At 45.1% G+C, this 15,606-nt stretch overlaps 1 protein-coding gene across 2 annotated transcripts in view; it reads left to right on the forward strand.

The window, feature by feature from the left end:
- The window catches only part of LOC113131743 (bone morphogenetic protein receptor type-1A), a 38,444-nt gene that overhangs the window by 19,357 nt on the left and 3,481 nt on the right, over positions 1-15,606 (forward strand). Inside the window, exons 3-9 of one of the 2 annotated variants that reach the window (XM_026309354.1) lie at positions 5,131-5,429; positions 12,835-12,997; positions 13,154-13,256; positions 13,471-13,570; positions 13,676-13,763; positions 14,293-14,428; positions 14,858-15,050. In XM_026309354.1, coding sequence (XP_026165139.1) covers positions 5,363-5,429; positions 12,835-12,997; positions 13,154-13,256; positions 13,471-13,570; positions 13,676-13,763; positions 14,293-14,428; positions 14,858-15,050 — 850 coding nt within the window. In that variant the 5' untranslated portion in view covers positions 5,131-5,362. The remainder of the gene's footprint in view (positions 1-5,130; positions 5,430-12,834; positions 12,998-13,153; positions 13,257-13,470; positions 13,571-13,675; positions 13,764-14,292; positions 14,429-14,857; positions 15,051-15,606) is intronic. The other variant, XM_026309355.1, reaches the window with a different exon arrangement.

The raw sequence follows: 15,606 nt of genomic DNA on the forward strand, positions 1-15,606 counted from the left end.
TCTCTGGAACTAATTTAACATTTTGGACCATCGTGCTGTAGACTGGAGGAGGTCTTTGTGAATCAGTCAGGTTGCAAACCTGAAAACCGGCCCTGAATATTTGACAAAAGGCAGCAGAAATGTAGGTTTTTGTTGACCTACAGTGATTTCACCATGAATGTAGAAGTGCACTCTCCAGTGTCCCGGCTTCTTCCTTGACCACTTAGAGGCAGAAGCTACGTTTCAGCACCTCTCAGGCTGTGGTACTAAATTGAATTTCAACAGTTTTTTTTGTGGGGCTGCTCACAGGGTTGCTGCTGTTACCTGGGCCTACAGAAAACACACTGACATGAAGGCAACTGCGTTTTCTTTTCACTTCCACGTGTATATCTGGGAGGACAACAGTAGAGTGGACGAAGCTGCCACATTTTTAAAAACGTTTCAGTAACACACACTTATCCTTTCTCAGTTTGTAAAGTACAGTGGAAAAACAGAACTGTCCTCCTCCGTCCTATAGTTTTAGGATTTGCGAGCTCCAGGCTACGGGTCCTGTTGTGGAAATGCAGGTTGTGACATCGCTGTCATCCAGAGAAGGCAATGAAACGCTGCTCGAGTGGTTTTAGTTTACTGATGAAGGGCAGCAAACACCAGTGGTGTGTGGAATGCACTCATGGTTCACCATCATGAATCAAATAGGCCTGTGTGACTCCTCTTCTGTCCACGTCTTAAGTCTGTCTGTAAATGTCCACGTTTGGAGTCTGAAGTCTACAGTGATCAGCCTCCTCCAGGCTGCATCGCACTGCCATCTCAGTCCCTCGACAGCAGCCTGTGTGAAACTATGAAATAAGGGCATAAAGCACACTCAGACCAGCTCTCATAGACGGCATTCATGCTGCTTTCTCACCTTTGCAAACCTGACCAGTCAGTTTATAAAGCTTGGACTCTGAGATGGTCTTAGAAAGGTCAGCAGCTGCCTGGAAACGAGCTTTGAAAGCTGATAGACCTAACAGACACTTTGGAGCACAGTCGCAGCTTTAATCATGTTGACAAAGTTATTTCCCTTATTATATGAAGCAGCTGCTGATTCCGTGTGTGTGTGTTACTGAGTTCAAATCCCATCCAACGCAATGTGTGTGAATCCAGAACCTGGTTCAGCTTATTGGTCTGTGCTGTAGACCTCCATTGTTGTCCAAAAACTATTAAAGTTGGCAGTTAACTTTCTTCCGTCAGAGTGTATAAGGAATGATGGTTCATGTTTTTTGACACATAAAATATCCAGAAACTAGTCAAACTGTCGTTGGTCAAACCAAATCTCGAAACGCTAAATAAGTTCAGTTTAAAAAGACATGATGAAGAGAAAAGCTTCTTAACGTGGACCAGCTGGGAGCAGAGAAAACCAAAGGTGAATGTAGTGAACATGTACAAGTAGCCCCTGTGGGTGCTGAACCCCTAACCTTTGCAGTGTTACTGCCTCGCTCTGCACTGAACTGGCCCAAACAGATCCATGGCCTGTAGTCAGAGAGGAGACATATCCTAGTAATAAAAGCAATCACAGCCTAACTCAGTGTATTTCCTTTATTAAACTCTTCATACAGGCTGCTGCAGGAGCCACCAGCCATGGCAGTGTAATATCATTTTACATAATAGTTTTTATAGCTGGCTACCTCTCCAGCCAAATGAAAAGTTATTATACCCAGAAGCCAGACGGCTTCCATAAAAGCCCTTAAAGAGCTCAGTTTCTTCTGCAAGTCTTAACCCACTGCTTGGGTTTCCATCCCACCAAACTTCCCAGCATACCTGCAGTGGTGTGACCTCAAATTCCTTCCCCTGGGGAGGGGGGTGAGCTATAGCTCAGTGGTTCCCTATGAGAGCAGTTTATTCTGTTCAGGTAGGGCAGGTAACAATGCGTCCTTTCATTCCCGTTACGCTGAGTGTTCCTCCTCCAAGACTCTGATGTCACGTCCAGCTAGCCGGAGCAGCTACGCTACATTAACCGCTGTTACCTGAGGAGCCGGGACAGGACAGAGCAGAGTGCATGTATACAGGTAGACACCCCCACCCCCCCCATCAGACTGACATCAGGCAGAGACCATCAAACATTCATTCTCGAGTTCCACAGTACAGCTCCAAAGTTTTAGAACAACTAACCAGAGATTTGAACGTGTTGAGCAGTAAAACTATTTGATCCTGCAGTAAAAGCGTTTTACTGTTCAATTACTTTATACACAGTTAGGTAGTTTAGTTCTGGGTCTTCCCACCCAGGGGTCGAGTCCCTCCAAAGGGTCACCAGGCAAATCTGAAGGATCATCATGTAATTTGCAGGAGAGGAAACAGATGCACTTCTCTGTTTTCAGTGTCTCCCTTTCTGTCACATTTTGGATCATGGCCTGGCCCAGCCAGACTAACTGTTTTTCTATTCTATACGAAGAATCAGTCTGGAATCTCTTCGGCAGAGATCGAATCCCAGGGTGCAGGCCAATAGACGCAGAATGTTCCATTCAGCGAAACGAAGGATGTGACGTGTGCGGTGGAGTAAAGACACTGGTGAAATGCTGTTGTGGTTTTTGTTGCATGTTTTTGAACAGAGTAAACAGCAAAAGCCAGTTGTAGAAAGATTTGCAGACTTGGGACTGAAGAACGTTAAGAACAAATCGGTGTGTGTGTGCAAGGCCTTTCTAAATCTGAATGGACGACTGGAGCGTAAAGCCCACCCCATTGCAGATAAATGGCTGTGGTTGGCCCAGCTCTTTTGAGGCTGGAGGAAAAGCCTCTCTATGGCAGGGGGTCCAGACCCACATTCTTTTACTAAGAAAGGACTGGGTCTGCCTGGCCAGGCTAGATCATTTGACCTCTTTAAACACTCAGACATCTGAAAGGACACACAACTTCTTTATTAAAAGAACTAAGTAACTTTCCACCGCTGTGGTTCTGTAATGCCCCAGTTTGACAGTCTGCCAGGAGTCGATATCTAAAGAACAGGAGTCGGTGAGATGAGACACCGGTACCTGCATTAAAAACCAGTGCTGCATCGCTCTCCGCTACCTGTGCTGGGGGGAAAAGGCGTTTGTTGTTTGAGAAGCAGGGTGAAGGATCAGTGACAAGTCTGAACAAGCCTCAGAGGAGGAGGCGTGAAAGTTACCTGACACCTCGATGCTTTGGGGAACCTGCCTCTGTTCATCTCCTGCGTTTGATTTCTTCAATGGACATTTGATTTCTCTGAAATGTGTGTTTGTGTTGTGTTTCTGAGGACTCTCTCATCCTCCAGTGTGACTGTTTGTGTTTCAGCTGCCAGACGTAACGCCACCGAGTCTCCATGTCAGTCAGTGTATCTGTGTGTGTGTGCCTTACCTTATGTTTTCAAAGGGAAATGCATGTGTGGGCTGATTTGGGAAGGGTGTGTGAAGACTCGGAGCTTCCTGTCTTGAAGTCTCACAGCAGACGGTCCTTCCTGAGCCTGCCTCGTCTTGCCCTCCCTCCTCTGCCTGAATGTGTCTTTGTGTGTGTTATCTTACCGAGTTGCTGTCGCTCTCTAAATGGAGCTAAGAGCCCCAAACAAACTCCGGGTTTTTGTTGTGGCAGGGAGGTGAAGCTTCTCCCACTTTGTGTTATCGACACAGCGACGCCAACAGCACAGACCACTGTGCGTGTGTGCGTGCGTGCGTGTGTGCTTTTGTGGCTCCATTATACACAATCTCACACTTGTCTCACACACAGTAAGTGCACCCCTTCAGTTAGCGTCCTGTGCACCCACCCTTTGGTTCTTATCTGACTCCTGGGTATGGAACCGTGTACCTGGCACAACACTGAGTTCACTTCCCTCCAAAAACACCTTTAGTCGTAGTTTTCATTTCTACTCTGCAGCAGACGGTACTGGAAGTTACAGGACGTCTTTGTGTCTGGTTGTTTGTCTCTGCTGGTTCATTTGTTTTTTGACCTGAATAATATTTTAAGAACTAATTTGGTTTATTGTGATATATTTTATTGTCTCTCTGGGTGAGTTTGTCTTGAACCCCCCTGCTGCTGCGTTGTGTCTTTACGATCATTCATACCTCACACACAATAAAAGGTAAACAAACCACCTTCAAAACTAAAAAAAATAATATGGTGCATTGTTCCACATTATAGCCGAACATAAAAGTTTTATTTCTGCAGCTTTTTTTTTTTTTTTTTTTTTAATAGACCTCAACCTCACGTCATGATTGGTCAGCTGTGTGAAGGTGAGGAAGGAGCCAGGACTTTCTCCCCCACATCTGTTTTCAGTTGTTACACATGTGGACAGCACAGTGCCGCGGTGTCAGTGTCTTCCTGGAGAAAGTGTCTGTAATCTCCAAGTTTATGTCACCCCACGTCTCCCTGACGCCATCCTGTGAGACTGGTTGGACAGCGTGTCCACAGACTGGACGGGACAGACCTGAGAAATGCACACACCAACTCTACACTGGCCCCACTTTGTCTTTGTTTTCTGCTTCCTCGGCCAGAGATGTGTGAAAACTGGGTCGCAGGTCGGACCTCTTTGTCCCCCCAGGCAAATGAAAAGTGACAGACACCGGCCACACATTGCCACTAATTCACGCACACCCGCCCCCCTATCCCTTGAGGTGCCCCCTAATTGCAACATGCCGTTGTTAACGCTGCACAGGGCCAGAGCCTGTAATTGCAGAACATCTCTGGACAAATAGTTTGGTGCTTATTCGGACCATTGGAGGCCAAAGCTGGGCCGGCAGGGGTCACCGGGTCACAGAGCAGTGAAAATGAGGGGGATAGAGGGAGAAGCGTTGTCTGAGCAGACCAAGTGTTCTCTAAAGGCACTTTCAGACCAGAGGGACTTTTCTACAGTCCTCATAGTTGTTGGAGGAAGTTCCCCCTGGTTTGAGTGTCCACACTGCAGGGCCTGAGCACAATCGTAGTTCTTAGACGCTGTTCTGAGGAACCTCTTTAGTGCCTCCTTCAGGACAGGTTTTCTCCCAGCACAGCAGGAACCATGAGTGATGTAATGAATGCTGATAGGTCAAACACTGACCCAGTGCACCACCAGCAACCAGCGGTTTTATCGACTTACCGATATTACCAGCTGGACTGCTGCAGTGTAGATCAAAACCTGAACAGTTGATGTTGAACTCTGTTTTAATCTTATGTCTTTTCATTCTTCAGGGCGTTGGACCCAAAGAACCAGTGATACAGGAGAAGCCCTGATATTGTGATAGCACCAACCAGAACCTCAACATCCATCCTGTCCTTCTCTCCGAGGCCTCCAGCTCCCTGTCTCCTGCTGCGGATTACAGAGCCCAGCACATCGACCAGCTGATCAGAAGCTCCTCAATCACAGAGCACGGCCCAGTTTGGGCCCACTTCTGGTTTGGTCTCAGTCCAGTCCTGCTGCAGGATGGGAGGTCTATCCTTCTGTTTGGCTGTGATGGCCGCCGCTCTCTTGATGACCCTCAGAGCTGACGGTAAGAGATTTAAAGTCTTGTTAGACATAATTTCACACCAGGGTGATGCTCAAACAAGGGAAGCCCATCTTTTTCCAACAGTGGAGGTCTACGGCACAGACCGATAAGCCACACAAGGTTCTGGATTCACACACGTTACGCCGAGGACACCACATTCATTGTTGCTGTCAGTCTCTGGATGGGATTTGGACTCAGTGACACACACACTGAATCAGCAGCTGCTTTAAGATAAAAACTGGAAACTGCCATTTGTGCCGTTAACAGGCTCAGTCATTATTCTCTCTACGGCTGATTCATCCTCCTGGATGTTATTTCTCCTACACGAGCTGCCCCTTTAAACTCAACCGAATGAGGCCTATAAGTTGGGGTTACTCATTAAACTTTAGTTTGTATTCAGGAGATAAGCTTCACTTTAGAGAGCGCCCCCCCCCCCCCGTACACAGATCGGTATCACAGGCCTTTTGTTAAAGCTCTGATTAAATGTCAATTGGTTGATAATGTGGAGACTTTAGAGGTGACCACGTGTTTGGGAACCATTTAGCACTAACTTACACATTTATTGCCCTCTGGTGTGTGTGTATCTGTGTGTGTGTGTGTGTTAACAAGCAGGACGAAATAATAAACTCAAGTTAGAACGTGCTCCAAACAGGGCATCAGAATAAAATCTTAAAATTAATTTCAGGGACTTAAGATGAAAAAAAGGAAATAATCACTGAAATAAAAAGGCAAAATACATGTCATACTTAATTTATTCGTATATCCGGTGGAGGTTACTGTAAGAGTGGGGGGATTTCTGTTTTTGAGTTTAAAAGCTGCAGAAGTAAAATCTTTGTATGAGCATGTAGAGCTTTGCAGCATCTGACTGATTAATAACAACATTCAATATTTTAAGGGTTTCTTCATTGATTTCAGTGGTGCTAGCTGCAGATGAACAAATCTGTTTCCCCAGCTGCTGTGTCAGACTGTAGAAAGCTGCTGATTGGTCAGTTTTCTTCCTGGTTGTGCACAGGTGTAAATCATTATTGGTCAAACCACTTGTCACTCTTTTGAATTTGTCCGTGACAGTGTTGGTCCAGTAGTTTTGTAAAGTGGAGGCTCCAAGCTTTTAGTGAAGTATTGCATCAATATATATGCATGGATTAAAAAATATATATATATACATACATGAATCCCAGAATGCCAGCTCTGAGGTCAAAGTTCATCAAAGTCTAACCTGACCCAGAAAAGGTGTATGTACCCCTGTTAGTGAGAGGGTTGTTGGGAAATTTAGTGCGCTATTGTGGCATGAAGTCCTGATGTGTTTTCAGATTTTGCCTGCTTTGTGTTGATGTGGTGCGAGCGATAAAACAGGTCTCACAGCAGGCTGATAAGAGCAGGGTGGAGCTCGCACAAGTGTCGCTCTGATCGACCCGGGCTCTCTGATGTCGACACACTCGCTCTAATCTGTGGAGGAAAGGGAGAGACCCTCTGTCGTCTTATCCAACTTTTTCCACTCTCTCATTCACGTCCTGACCTCGTCTGTTGACTTTGGCGCCAGCTCTCCTGCATGAAGTGTAGTGTGAGGACATGCGACCCGGACACAGCTGGACCACGACTTTAAATTCCCATCATCGTCCGAGCACAGTGAAGAGTTCAGACAGGAGCAGAAGATGAATTCACACTTAGGATTTCATAAAAAATCAAGTTGAAGAAACAGAAAAACTGATAAGAGCGATTTTATTCAAAATGTAAAACGCACAAGGCCACGTCACTTTTCCCCACAGAAAACAACCTGGGTCAAGAAAAGCCGTTATCACTGAGAACATCATTAACGTTGCTGTTTTTTTTTTTTTTTTTTTTTTTTTAAAAGCATCATGAAGGTGATTTAACGAAACATCTGGACTTAATTTATTGGTGCAACTGAAATTTATATGGCAAATTATTGAAACTATAACAATAATTTACAGACTATAATAACGACAGACACTAATGGTCTATTTTCTGACATTTCATTTTCTTTTTATGAGATATATGTTGTTTCCTATGGAGCCATGAACTCCCAAAAGATTTTTATATCAAGTCTTGTGTTAACAAAAATATTGTTTTAGGAGATTCATTTCTGCTGTCAGCACGTGGTCAGAGAACACTAATTTTAATGTTTGAGTATTACATTTTTCTCTCACCGCTTGACTAGTTTATATTTTGCTTGCGTTTGTTTTTCCTCTCCGTTGTGTCGGGATTTATTTCAGGAGAAGTCGGAGCTGCGCCGGCCTTCACCAACTCCCCCTCTCCGCCCTGCAGGAAGCTGTTGAACTGATTGTTGCCGCTCTCACTTCCTCCCGGCACATTAACTGTTTCCTATATGGCACTGTATGAGCTGTCCGCGGCGCTAAGTGCCCCAAACAGCCATTGTTCTCCGGAAATATCGCTCGGTCCCTCTAGAGACATATTCGCCCTCTGAAACGCAGCTCATTTCCCCTCTCTGAGCCTTTTCTGCCACAGCCAGCGAAGATGGACTGACTCTACGGGCCCAGTTAGCATGGCAGCTACGTTTGTACTTTGATGCCTGACTGAGGAATGAGAAAACCTATTACAGCTAAAGCTTCATTTAACTCAAGCATCAGCTGGTAAAGGTGGAGCTGACATTAACTACCTTATATACTTCTAGTTTGAAGTACTTTATATACTGCTGGGTAGCTGACATTAACTACCGTATATACTTCTAATTTGAAGTACTTTCCATACTGCTGGGTATCTTGGGAATTTCCCCCCAGGGATCAATAAAGTTTGATGATCAGTCTGTATTTTGTTGGACCCATCTGATCCTGAAAAGGAACTAAAGTTATCAGATAAATGTAGAGCAAGGAAAGTCCAAGGTTTGGCTCTGACATGTAGTGAAGTCCAAGGATGAAGTAGCACAACATGGAAATACCGAGGTGAGGTACAAATATTTCATAACTGTACTTAAGTGCAGTACCTGATTAAATGTACTCACTGACTAATGATTCTTAACATACTTTCAGTAGCTTCTCATAAGTTGTAGTATTTTTTACTGAAGTAAAGTATCTGAGTACTTCTTCTACCACAGTTTTCTACTAAAGACATGCAGCAGGAGCATCCATGTTCGTAGTACTGGGTACCTAATTTTCTGTCCTGGTTGAGGTTTTTCTATTTAATACCCAACGTTATCTTGAGTCCCAGTTTCTTCTGCAGCGTATTTGATTTCTCTGTGCCGCAGTGTGGGTTTCAGCTGATCATATCATTTTTATTACTGTGCATATTTGCAGACAGTGACTCACTGTTGACGAGCTCACGGTCGTAAAGTTTCTCAGCGTGAGAGCAGAGCAGCAGACCAGCACCCGACACCGAGCGTCCACATTCAGTGTTTCTCAGCAGCTTCAACTGAGACATAGCAGGAGCCAAAACAAGCGCTCACCACATTCTTTTCTGCTAAACTGACTGAAGTATTTGATTCATGTCTACACACAATGTCCTTACATTTACTCCTGTCCTGTGTCAGTCACAACATTTAATAACCCAGTTTACTCGGTCAGCTGTAGTTTATTTTTAGGGCGTGCAGCTAACGGTTATCTTTATTGTAGATATTGTACATTTTTTTAAGGGATGATTGTTTTAGTCCAGAGGAGTTCTGAAAATATGTAAAATAACCCTCACACGAAGTAACACCAAAAATATTGAGCTTACGTTATTGCGTCCTTATAAAAGCAGCCACCACCTGAACATGTGTGGCTTACTTTATAAAACATATTGGATTATAAAGAGATGCTGATTATATCCGTCTCTATCTTTAGGGCACATCATATTTGCAGACCAGCTCAGTTGTAGAGTTTCTGTGTAAAAGCAAAGCAGCTAGCTTTGTCTTCACACACACACCCACACGCACCAGCTATTTCATTTCTTATGTTGAAAGTCATAATTTTATATCAACCATCTGGTGCGTTATCAGCTTCTTATCTATGGCTCTTCTCATTTCTGTGGCTGCAGCTAATTATTCTCATTATCGAATCTGCAAATTGTCTTAAATCTTAAATAACAGCTGAAAGTTGCCTCCCCAGTGTGATGTCCTCATATATGTAGTTTACTTCAGTCAAAAGTATGAAGCCACATTTTTAAAATATCTCTTTGATTTTTACTCTTTGTGCTTGAAAACTGACAGAAATGATTAGATTCTAAAAATAGTTGCAGTTTAGGTTTCATTCTGTGTCAGTTCTATTTATTTCTCTTTCCTGAGTTGTGTCATCACCATGAACACACAGTGTATTTTCAGGCTTTCACTCATGGTTGGTTCCCGGTCATAATGTTTGCCTTCATGAAGTGGAGCAGCTCCTGCAGGCAGCAGAGACTGCATCGTCCTCTTTCCCTGTTTCTGCAGAGGACAGAGGGCGGCAGCTGAAGGCCGCTTGGCTGCAGATCAGAGCCTTTATCAGGCTGCCGCTGCTGCTGCCGCTGGATCCTCAGGCGGCTGCATGTAAACAAAGTGTGGGAAGGGCTGAAGCAGCACTGTGACTTTAAGAGCGCATGGAGAGGGTCTGATTACCCAGCGTGCTCTCTGCCAGACCTCAGTCTCCACTCTGGCTGCCGGCACAATTAAGCACACATGTGGATGGAGACGCACAGCAACACAGCAGCCATTTCCAGCTTCAGCACACCCACTATCCCATTACTACGGCTTCCCCCCCCCCACCAGTCAATCATAGGCTCTTAGCCAATCAGGGCTGTGCTTGTCTGACGAGGAGGCGGGATGTTGGGGAAACTGCCTGTGAGGTTTTTCAGGTCTAGACAGTGGTGATGTTTTCATGCTGTTCAACCAGGTTTTAAATGTGAAAACATGGTTGTCTTTAGCTTCTGCACTAACGGGTCTGTGTATGCAGAGGTCCCTCGAATGTGAGTAACGTTCATATTTGAGAGATGGAGAAACTGTTCTCTAAGATGCTGGAACCAACTGCCCACCCAGCTCTTTGTGCAGGTGTACCGAGGAGAGCTGCTGCTGCTTTTTGCCGTTGGTGTCGTTGTCATAGAAAATATCTTTCAGTGTGTAAAAGTCTGGCAGAGTTTTTTTTTTTTTTTTTTTTTTTTTATCTGATGAAACTTGTAGACTGCCATAGAAACAAATGCATTCTGGACTTTGTGAATAGGAATCAGTGGTGTCCACATCCAGCCCGACAGCTGAGTCCAGCCTCTGTGCATCAGGGGAGTTTTTAATGTGTCGACTCAGCTGCGTGTGAGACAGATGTCATCAGCTCATTGAAGCGTTGCATCTGATCCTCTGTTTTTCCTCTGAACATCTGTCAAACATGAGTCAGTCTGCCTTCCAGTCAGCACAGTGGACGTCTGGTAGATTCTTTAACTTTGTTTATTGGGTTTTGTAGGATTATACAAGATTGTTGATTAAGGGCGGACTTGATTGCAGTGTTCCAAAAAAAGAGCACAGACATGTTTTAGACCCAGAACAGAAACACACACTGAGGAACATCCAAGCAGACTTCAGAACATTAACAAAAGGCAACACAAACATCAAATAAAATGTGATACTGTATCTGCTGTATCAACACAAAAGGTCAGATAAGTAGATAAAACAAGGCATGGCCTCTGCACCATCCTTTGTTCCTCTGCAGTGAGTGTATGAGGGTGGGGTATCTGGACATGGAGCTCCTGAAGTCGAGAGCGTCTTATTTACCCCAGACTGAGGCCGTGCAGCATAGCCTGACTCGTGTGTGTGTGTGTGTGTGTGTGTGTGTGTGTGTGTGTGTGTGTGTGAGTGAGACTGTGGTGCAGTAGATTTCCAGTGTCCTGGTGTGTGAAGTGGAGAACAAATATTAAAGATCAGTGTCCAGACCTTAGATTGGGATGGACGGAGGAGGAGCTGACATGTCAGGGTGACACCTTGTAAAACTCACACAGGTGAGCTTTGGACCAGTTTGTGTTCTGAGCAGAAACAGAGACAGCAGGGGGAGGGCACAGGCAGACAGTCAGTCAGGCAGGCAGGCAGGCAGTCAGACGGCTGCTCTGCTCAAAGTGTAGGTGTACAGCTGGGTCATGTCCAGACATGACAACACACACGTCTGCACACTGCCGATGGTTTTTTACTCTGAGCTGGGGCTGAGAGAAGAAAAGCAAAGGAAGCCATGAGATAGAAATGTTTTAAAGTTGATGTGAAAGATAGAAATAAAAAAAAAAAAAAACAGCAGGGAAGAATGAAAACTAAAGGCCAGTGCAGAATGATGGGTGAGAGGAAAGGGGAAACAGGATTAGTCTGAGCTGTTGTCTTATTAAACATTTGAAATATTTTCTCTCTTATAAATCAAAGTAATTAGTCTATTCATCTATACGTCATGTTTGCTTTATACTTCACGTGACTCTGAAGATGTTTTCTCAGGCCCTGAGAAATGTTTCACAGGTTTCTGACCTTTTATTTTACAGCTGATCTATTAATACAGAAAATTATAAGTTGCAGCTGCACTCTGACCTGATTTAATAACTTCTCCAGCTGAGTTCATGTCCAACGTGGACCATTATCTGAGTCTGTTTGAAATGATAATATTCATTGTGTGAGATTTATAGTTTTTATTGTTCTACTCGTGTGTGTAGAAAAAAAAGATTCCCAGTGATTCAGTGAAGAAATTGTTTTAGAGAGAAAACACACGAGAAGAGGGAAGACTCAGTGTGAATGACAAAAGAAAAGAGTTTTAGTCAAAAGTGCGAGCGTCTCCCTCATGGTGCGTTTGTTTTGGCTGCAGTAGTGATGACCAAGTGTTTACAGTAGGAGATGAAATACTTAAATAAGCGTATTATTAAAATCTGTGTTTTTAAGGGGACTAAGAAGTCGTTGACTTGTGAAGAGCTCCTCCAGAAACAATGGCAGCACAGTTCACACACTGGCTGTCAGCTCAGAAACGTAAGGATCAGTGCAGGACACCCTGGCAGCTGGTAGGACACTGCTCTGTATAAATAGCCTGCAGTCCTTTTATGGGCCTTGGTCGCTTCTCCTCCTCGTCCTGTTGTCCTGCTGATAGAGGAGGAATGTTTCACCTCCAGCCGCAGCCACAGTAAATCTCCTCTCCTGCATCTAAAACCAAAATCAGAGCTGCATAAATTATCCGATAAGAGCTGGATTGTACTTTAAAAGTCAGGGTCACTGCAGATGTGCCACTGAAACATCACATCTCCTGTTTTTAAGTTCTGTTCCGAGCAGATCCCAGGTCTGACCAGCTCTTGATACCTTTCCCACAACTTTCCTCCATGAAAACAGAATAAATTACAGGGATCATTTCTCGTGCTTTTTGCATTTCGTGTTACCAACGAGCAGTTTTTAATTTCTGGCCCTGTCTCTAAACTTTGGATCTCCCTTTACCATTGGTTCTGGTTCTGCATTTGGTTCTGACTCAGTTTATGTTTCTCTACCCAGCTGCAGGTCAGAACCCGGACCACGTCCTGCAGGGAACGGGCATAAAACCCGAGGCTCGACGGCCCGGTGAGGACTCCACCATCGCGCCAGAAGACGCCGCTCGATTCCTCAGCTGCTACTGCTCCGGATACTGTCCCGATGACGCCACGAACAACACCTGCCAGTGAGTAGAACACAGCAGAACCTGTAGTGGAACGATTTCATCCTCCTGTGCCTTGTACGAGGCCAAGGGAGCTTCCTCCTGAGGACAGCAGAGGAAGGAGGAACAACCTGGACTGTGATTCATAAATATGGATGATCTGTGTGTTCGTCTCCTCAGGACTAACGGTCAGTGTTTTGCCATCATCGAGGAGGACGAGCACGGAGAGGCCATCCTCACCTCCGGCTGCATGAAGTACGAAGGCTCGCACTTCCAGTGCAAGGTACACACACACACACACACACACATCCATAAAAACCCTGGTTACACTGAATTACAGAATCGGGTTCAGACAGAAGATGCTTGCATGTTGTCTGAACGTGAAAGTCCAGTTCTCTTACAGTCAGGGTGACTGGAACTGAGGAGGTGACAGGATTAATGGAAATATGTTCAGGCAGCCTGTGGTTGATTGGTTGATTGATTGGTTTGATTGACAGGACTCTCCCAAAGCTCAGACCAGGAGGACGATCGAGTGCTGCAACACAGACTTCTGCAACAAGGAGCTGCAGCCCACCCTCCCCCCACAGCCGCACTCCGGTAACATTTGTACTGAGCAGAGATCCGAGTGATCCAGGTGTTTTATCGGGTGCACGTAGATTAACCGCTGTGTTTTGTTTCATGTCTTCCCTCGGACGTTTCCAGAAGGCAGCCCCCACTGGCTGGCCTTCATCATCTCCATGACGGTCTGCTGCTGCACCCTGATATGTGTCATCGTGGTCTGTTACTACAGGTACAGTATCCACTGCATTTCCTGACCTCAGGTGATGTTAGGGCCTTTAGCAACCCTGGACTTCTAGGTGTGGTTAGGGTTAGACTCCTGGTTTACAACCTCCAAATGTAGTCCTGAAACTTGGTGCATGGTTAGCCCCCAAACCCTCAAGCTCACAGTGTTTCTGTTGCTTGTCGTCTGCTCACACGCTGTTCAGAAGCACAGAACCTTTATAACCTTTGTGGTTTTTGGATTAAAGTGGTTCAGAGTTGTGGGTGTTGCTAATAAACACAAGAGGCCACAGTGGCTCAGATTAACCCAGTTACATATGTGACTAGAGGGAGAGAGGTCATGATGATAACAACCTCAACTTTATTTACTTAATTCATGCATGAAGTCCAGCACAGAGGGAACAACATAAACACCCAGTGAGTAATTACTGCACTGGGTTGAGTCACCACATGTTCAAATCTGCATTTAGCAGATTGAACTGTCATGGCCATGTTACTTTATGAATAGAAATATAAGTGTGTGTGTGTGTGTGTGTCAGGTATAAGTGGCAGACGGAGCGTCAACGGTATCACAAGGATCTGGAGCAGGAAGTTTTCATTCCTGCTGGAGAGTCGCTTAAAGACCTCATTCACCAATCCCAGAGCTCAGGCAGCGGCTCCGGGCTCCCCCTGCTGGTAGGAACCAGTCCTGCACTGAGATTCAAGTAGAAACAAACACTGAAAATAATGTCAATATTTGTCTCCTGAAAAACTCTGAGATGTTCCTCTCAAGGGTAGAGAGTGTATTTTTTAAAATACAGACCAGACAGGTTTAAATTAAAGCAGAACAACCGGTCTGTGATCTGCAAGGTGCCAAAGACACTTGATTCTGTTTATTTAACTGATGATGTTTTAATTAATAGATAAACTTGATGGCAGAAAATACAGACAGATGACATGTTGATGTTTTGCTCTATCAAAGATATTCAGTTTGTTCTTCTATATAAAACGGGAAACTGAAACGTTATTTCAGGGAAGGAGCAGGAGCAAGAATATTGATTTTGATTTTCAGAGATACAAATTGTATTGATGGAGCTCAGAAACTGTTGATGATCTCCTCCTCAGGTGCAGCGGACCATCGCCAAGCAGATCCAGATGGTGCGTCAGATCGGTAAAGGACGGTACGGCGAAGTGTGGCTGGGCCGCTGGAGGGGAGAGAAGGTGGCCGTCAAAGTCTTCTTCACCCGAGAAGAAGCCAGCTGGTTCCGAGAGACCGAGATCTACCAGACCGTCCTGATGAGACACGAGAACATCCTGGGTAACGTCCCATGAGCCTCACTCGCACAGCAGGTTCCTCAGGGAAACAGGTCGACAAGCAAACATCGTGTCAGTAACGTGCAGTTAAACATGTCACGGTTCATCTTCATTTTCTCTGAATTCCTGAATCTGAAATTCTGTTTCATTTTGATAGAAGCAAAACTGGTCAGTGATGTTTTGAACAGTGTCTGGTCCTCAGACCTAAGCTCTAGAAACAAGCTCAGTGTGGTGTTAGGATCCTTTTAGGGCCACGTTTGCAGCAGTGACGTTACGGGACGAGTTCAGCTCCTGTCAAGGACAACAAGAAGTTTTATAGTGAAAAGAAATGTGCGAGTCAGACGTCACTGAAACTCCACAGACGCCGTCAGAGAAGCTGCAGCTGAAGTCTGCAGGACCCGATCGATACCGGGATTGATCTTTAATTCAGCGGATGACTTGAACAGGAAGCGCTGCCTGTCGTCTGTCAGACTGATGGGAAACAAACATGACAACATACTGATAAACAGACAGAGTGTGGGGGGACAGAGTGTGTGTGTGTGTGTGTGTGTGTGTGTGTG

The sequence above is a fragment of the Mastacembelus armatus genome, chromosome 15, assembly GCF_900324485.2.
Source record: "Mastacembelus armatus chromosome 15, fMasArm1.2, whole genome shotgun sequence".
Lineage (NCBI taxonomy): Eukaryota > Metazoa > Chordata > Actinopteri > Synbranchiformes > Mastacembelidae > Mastacembelus > Mastacembelus armatus.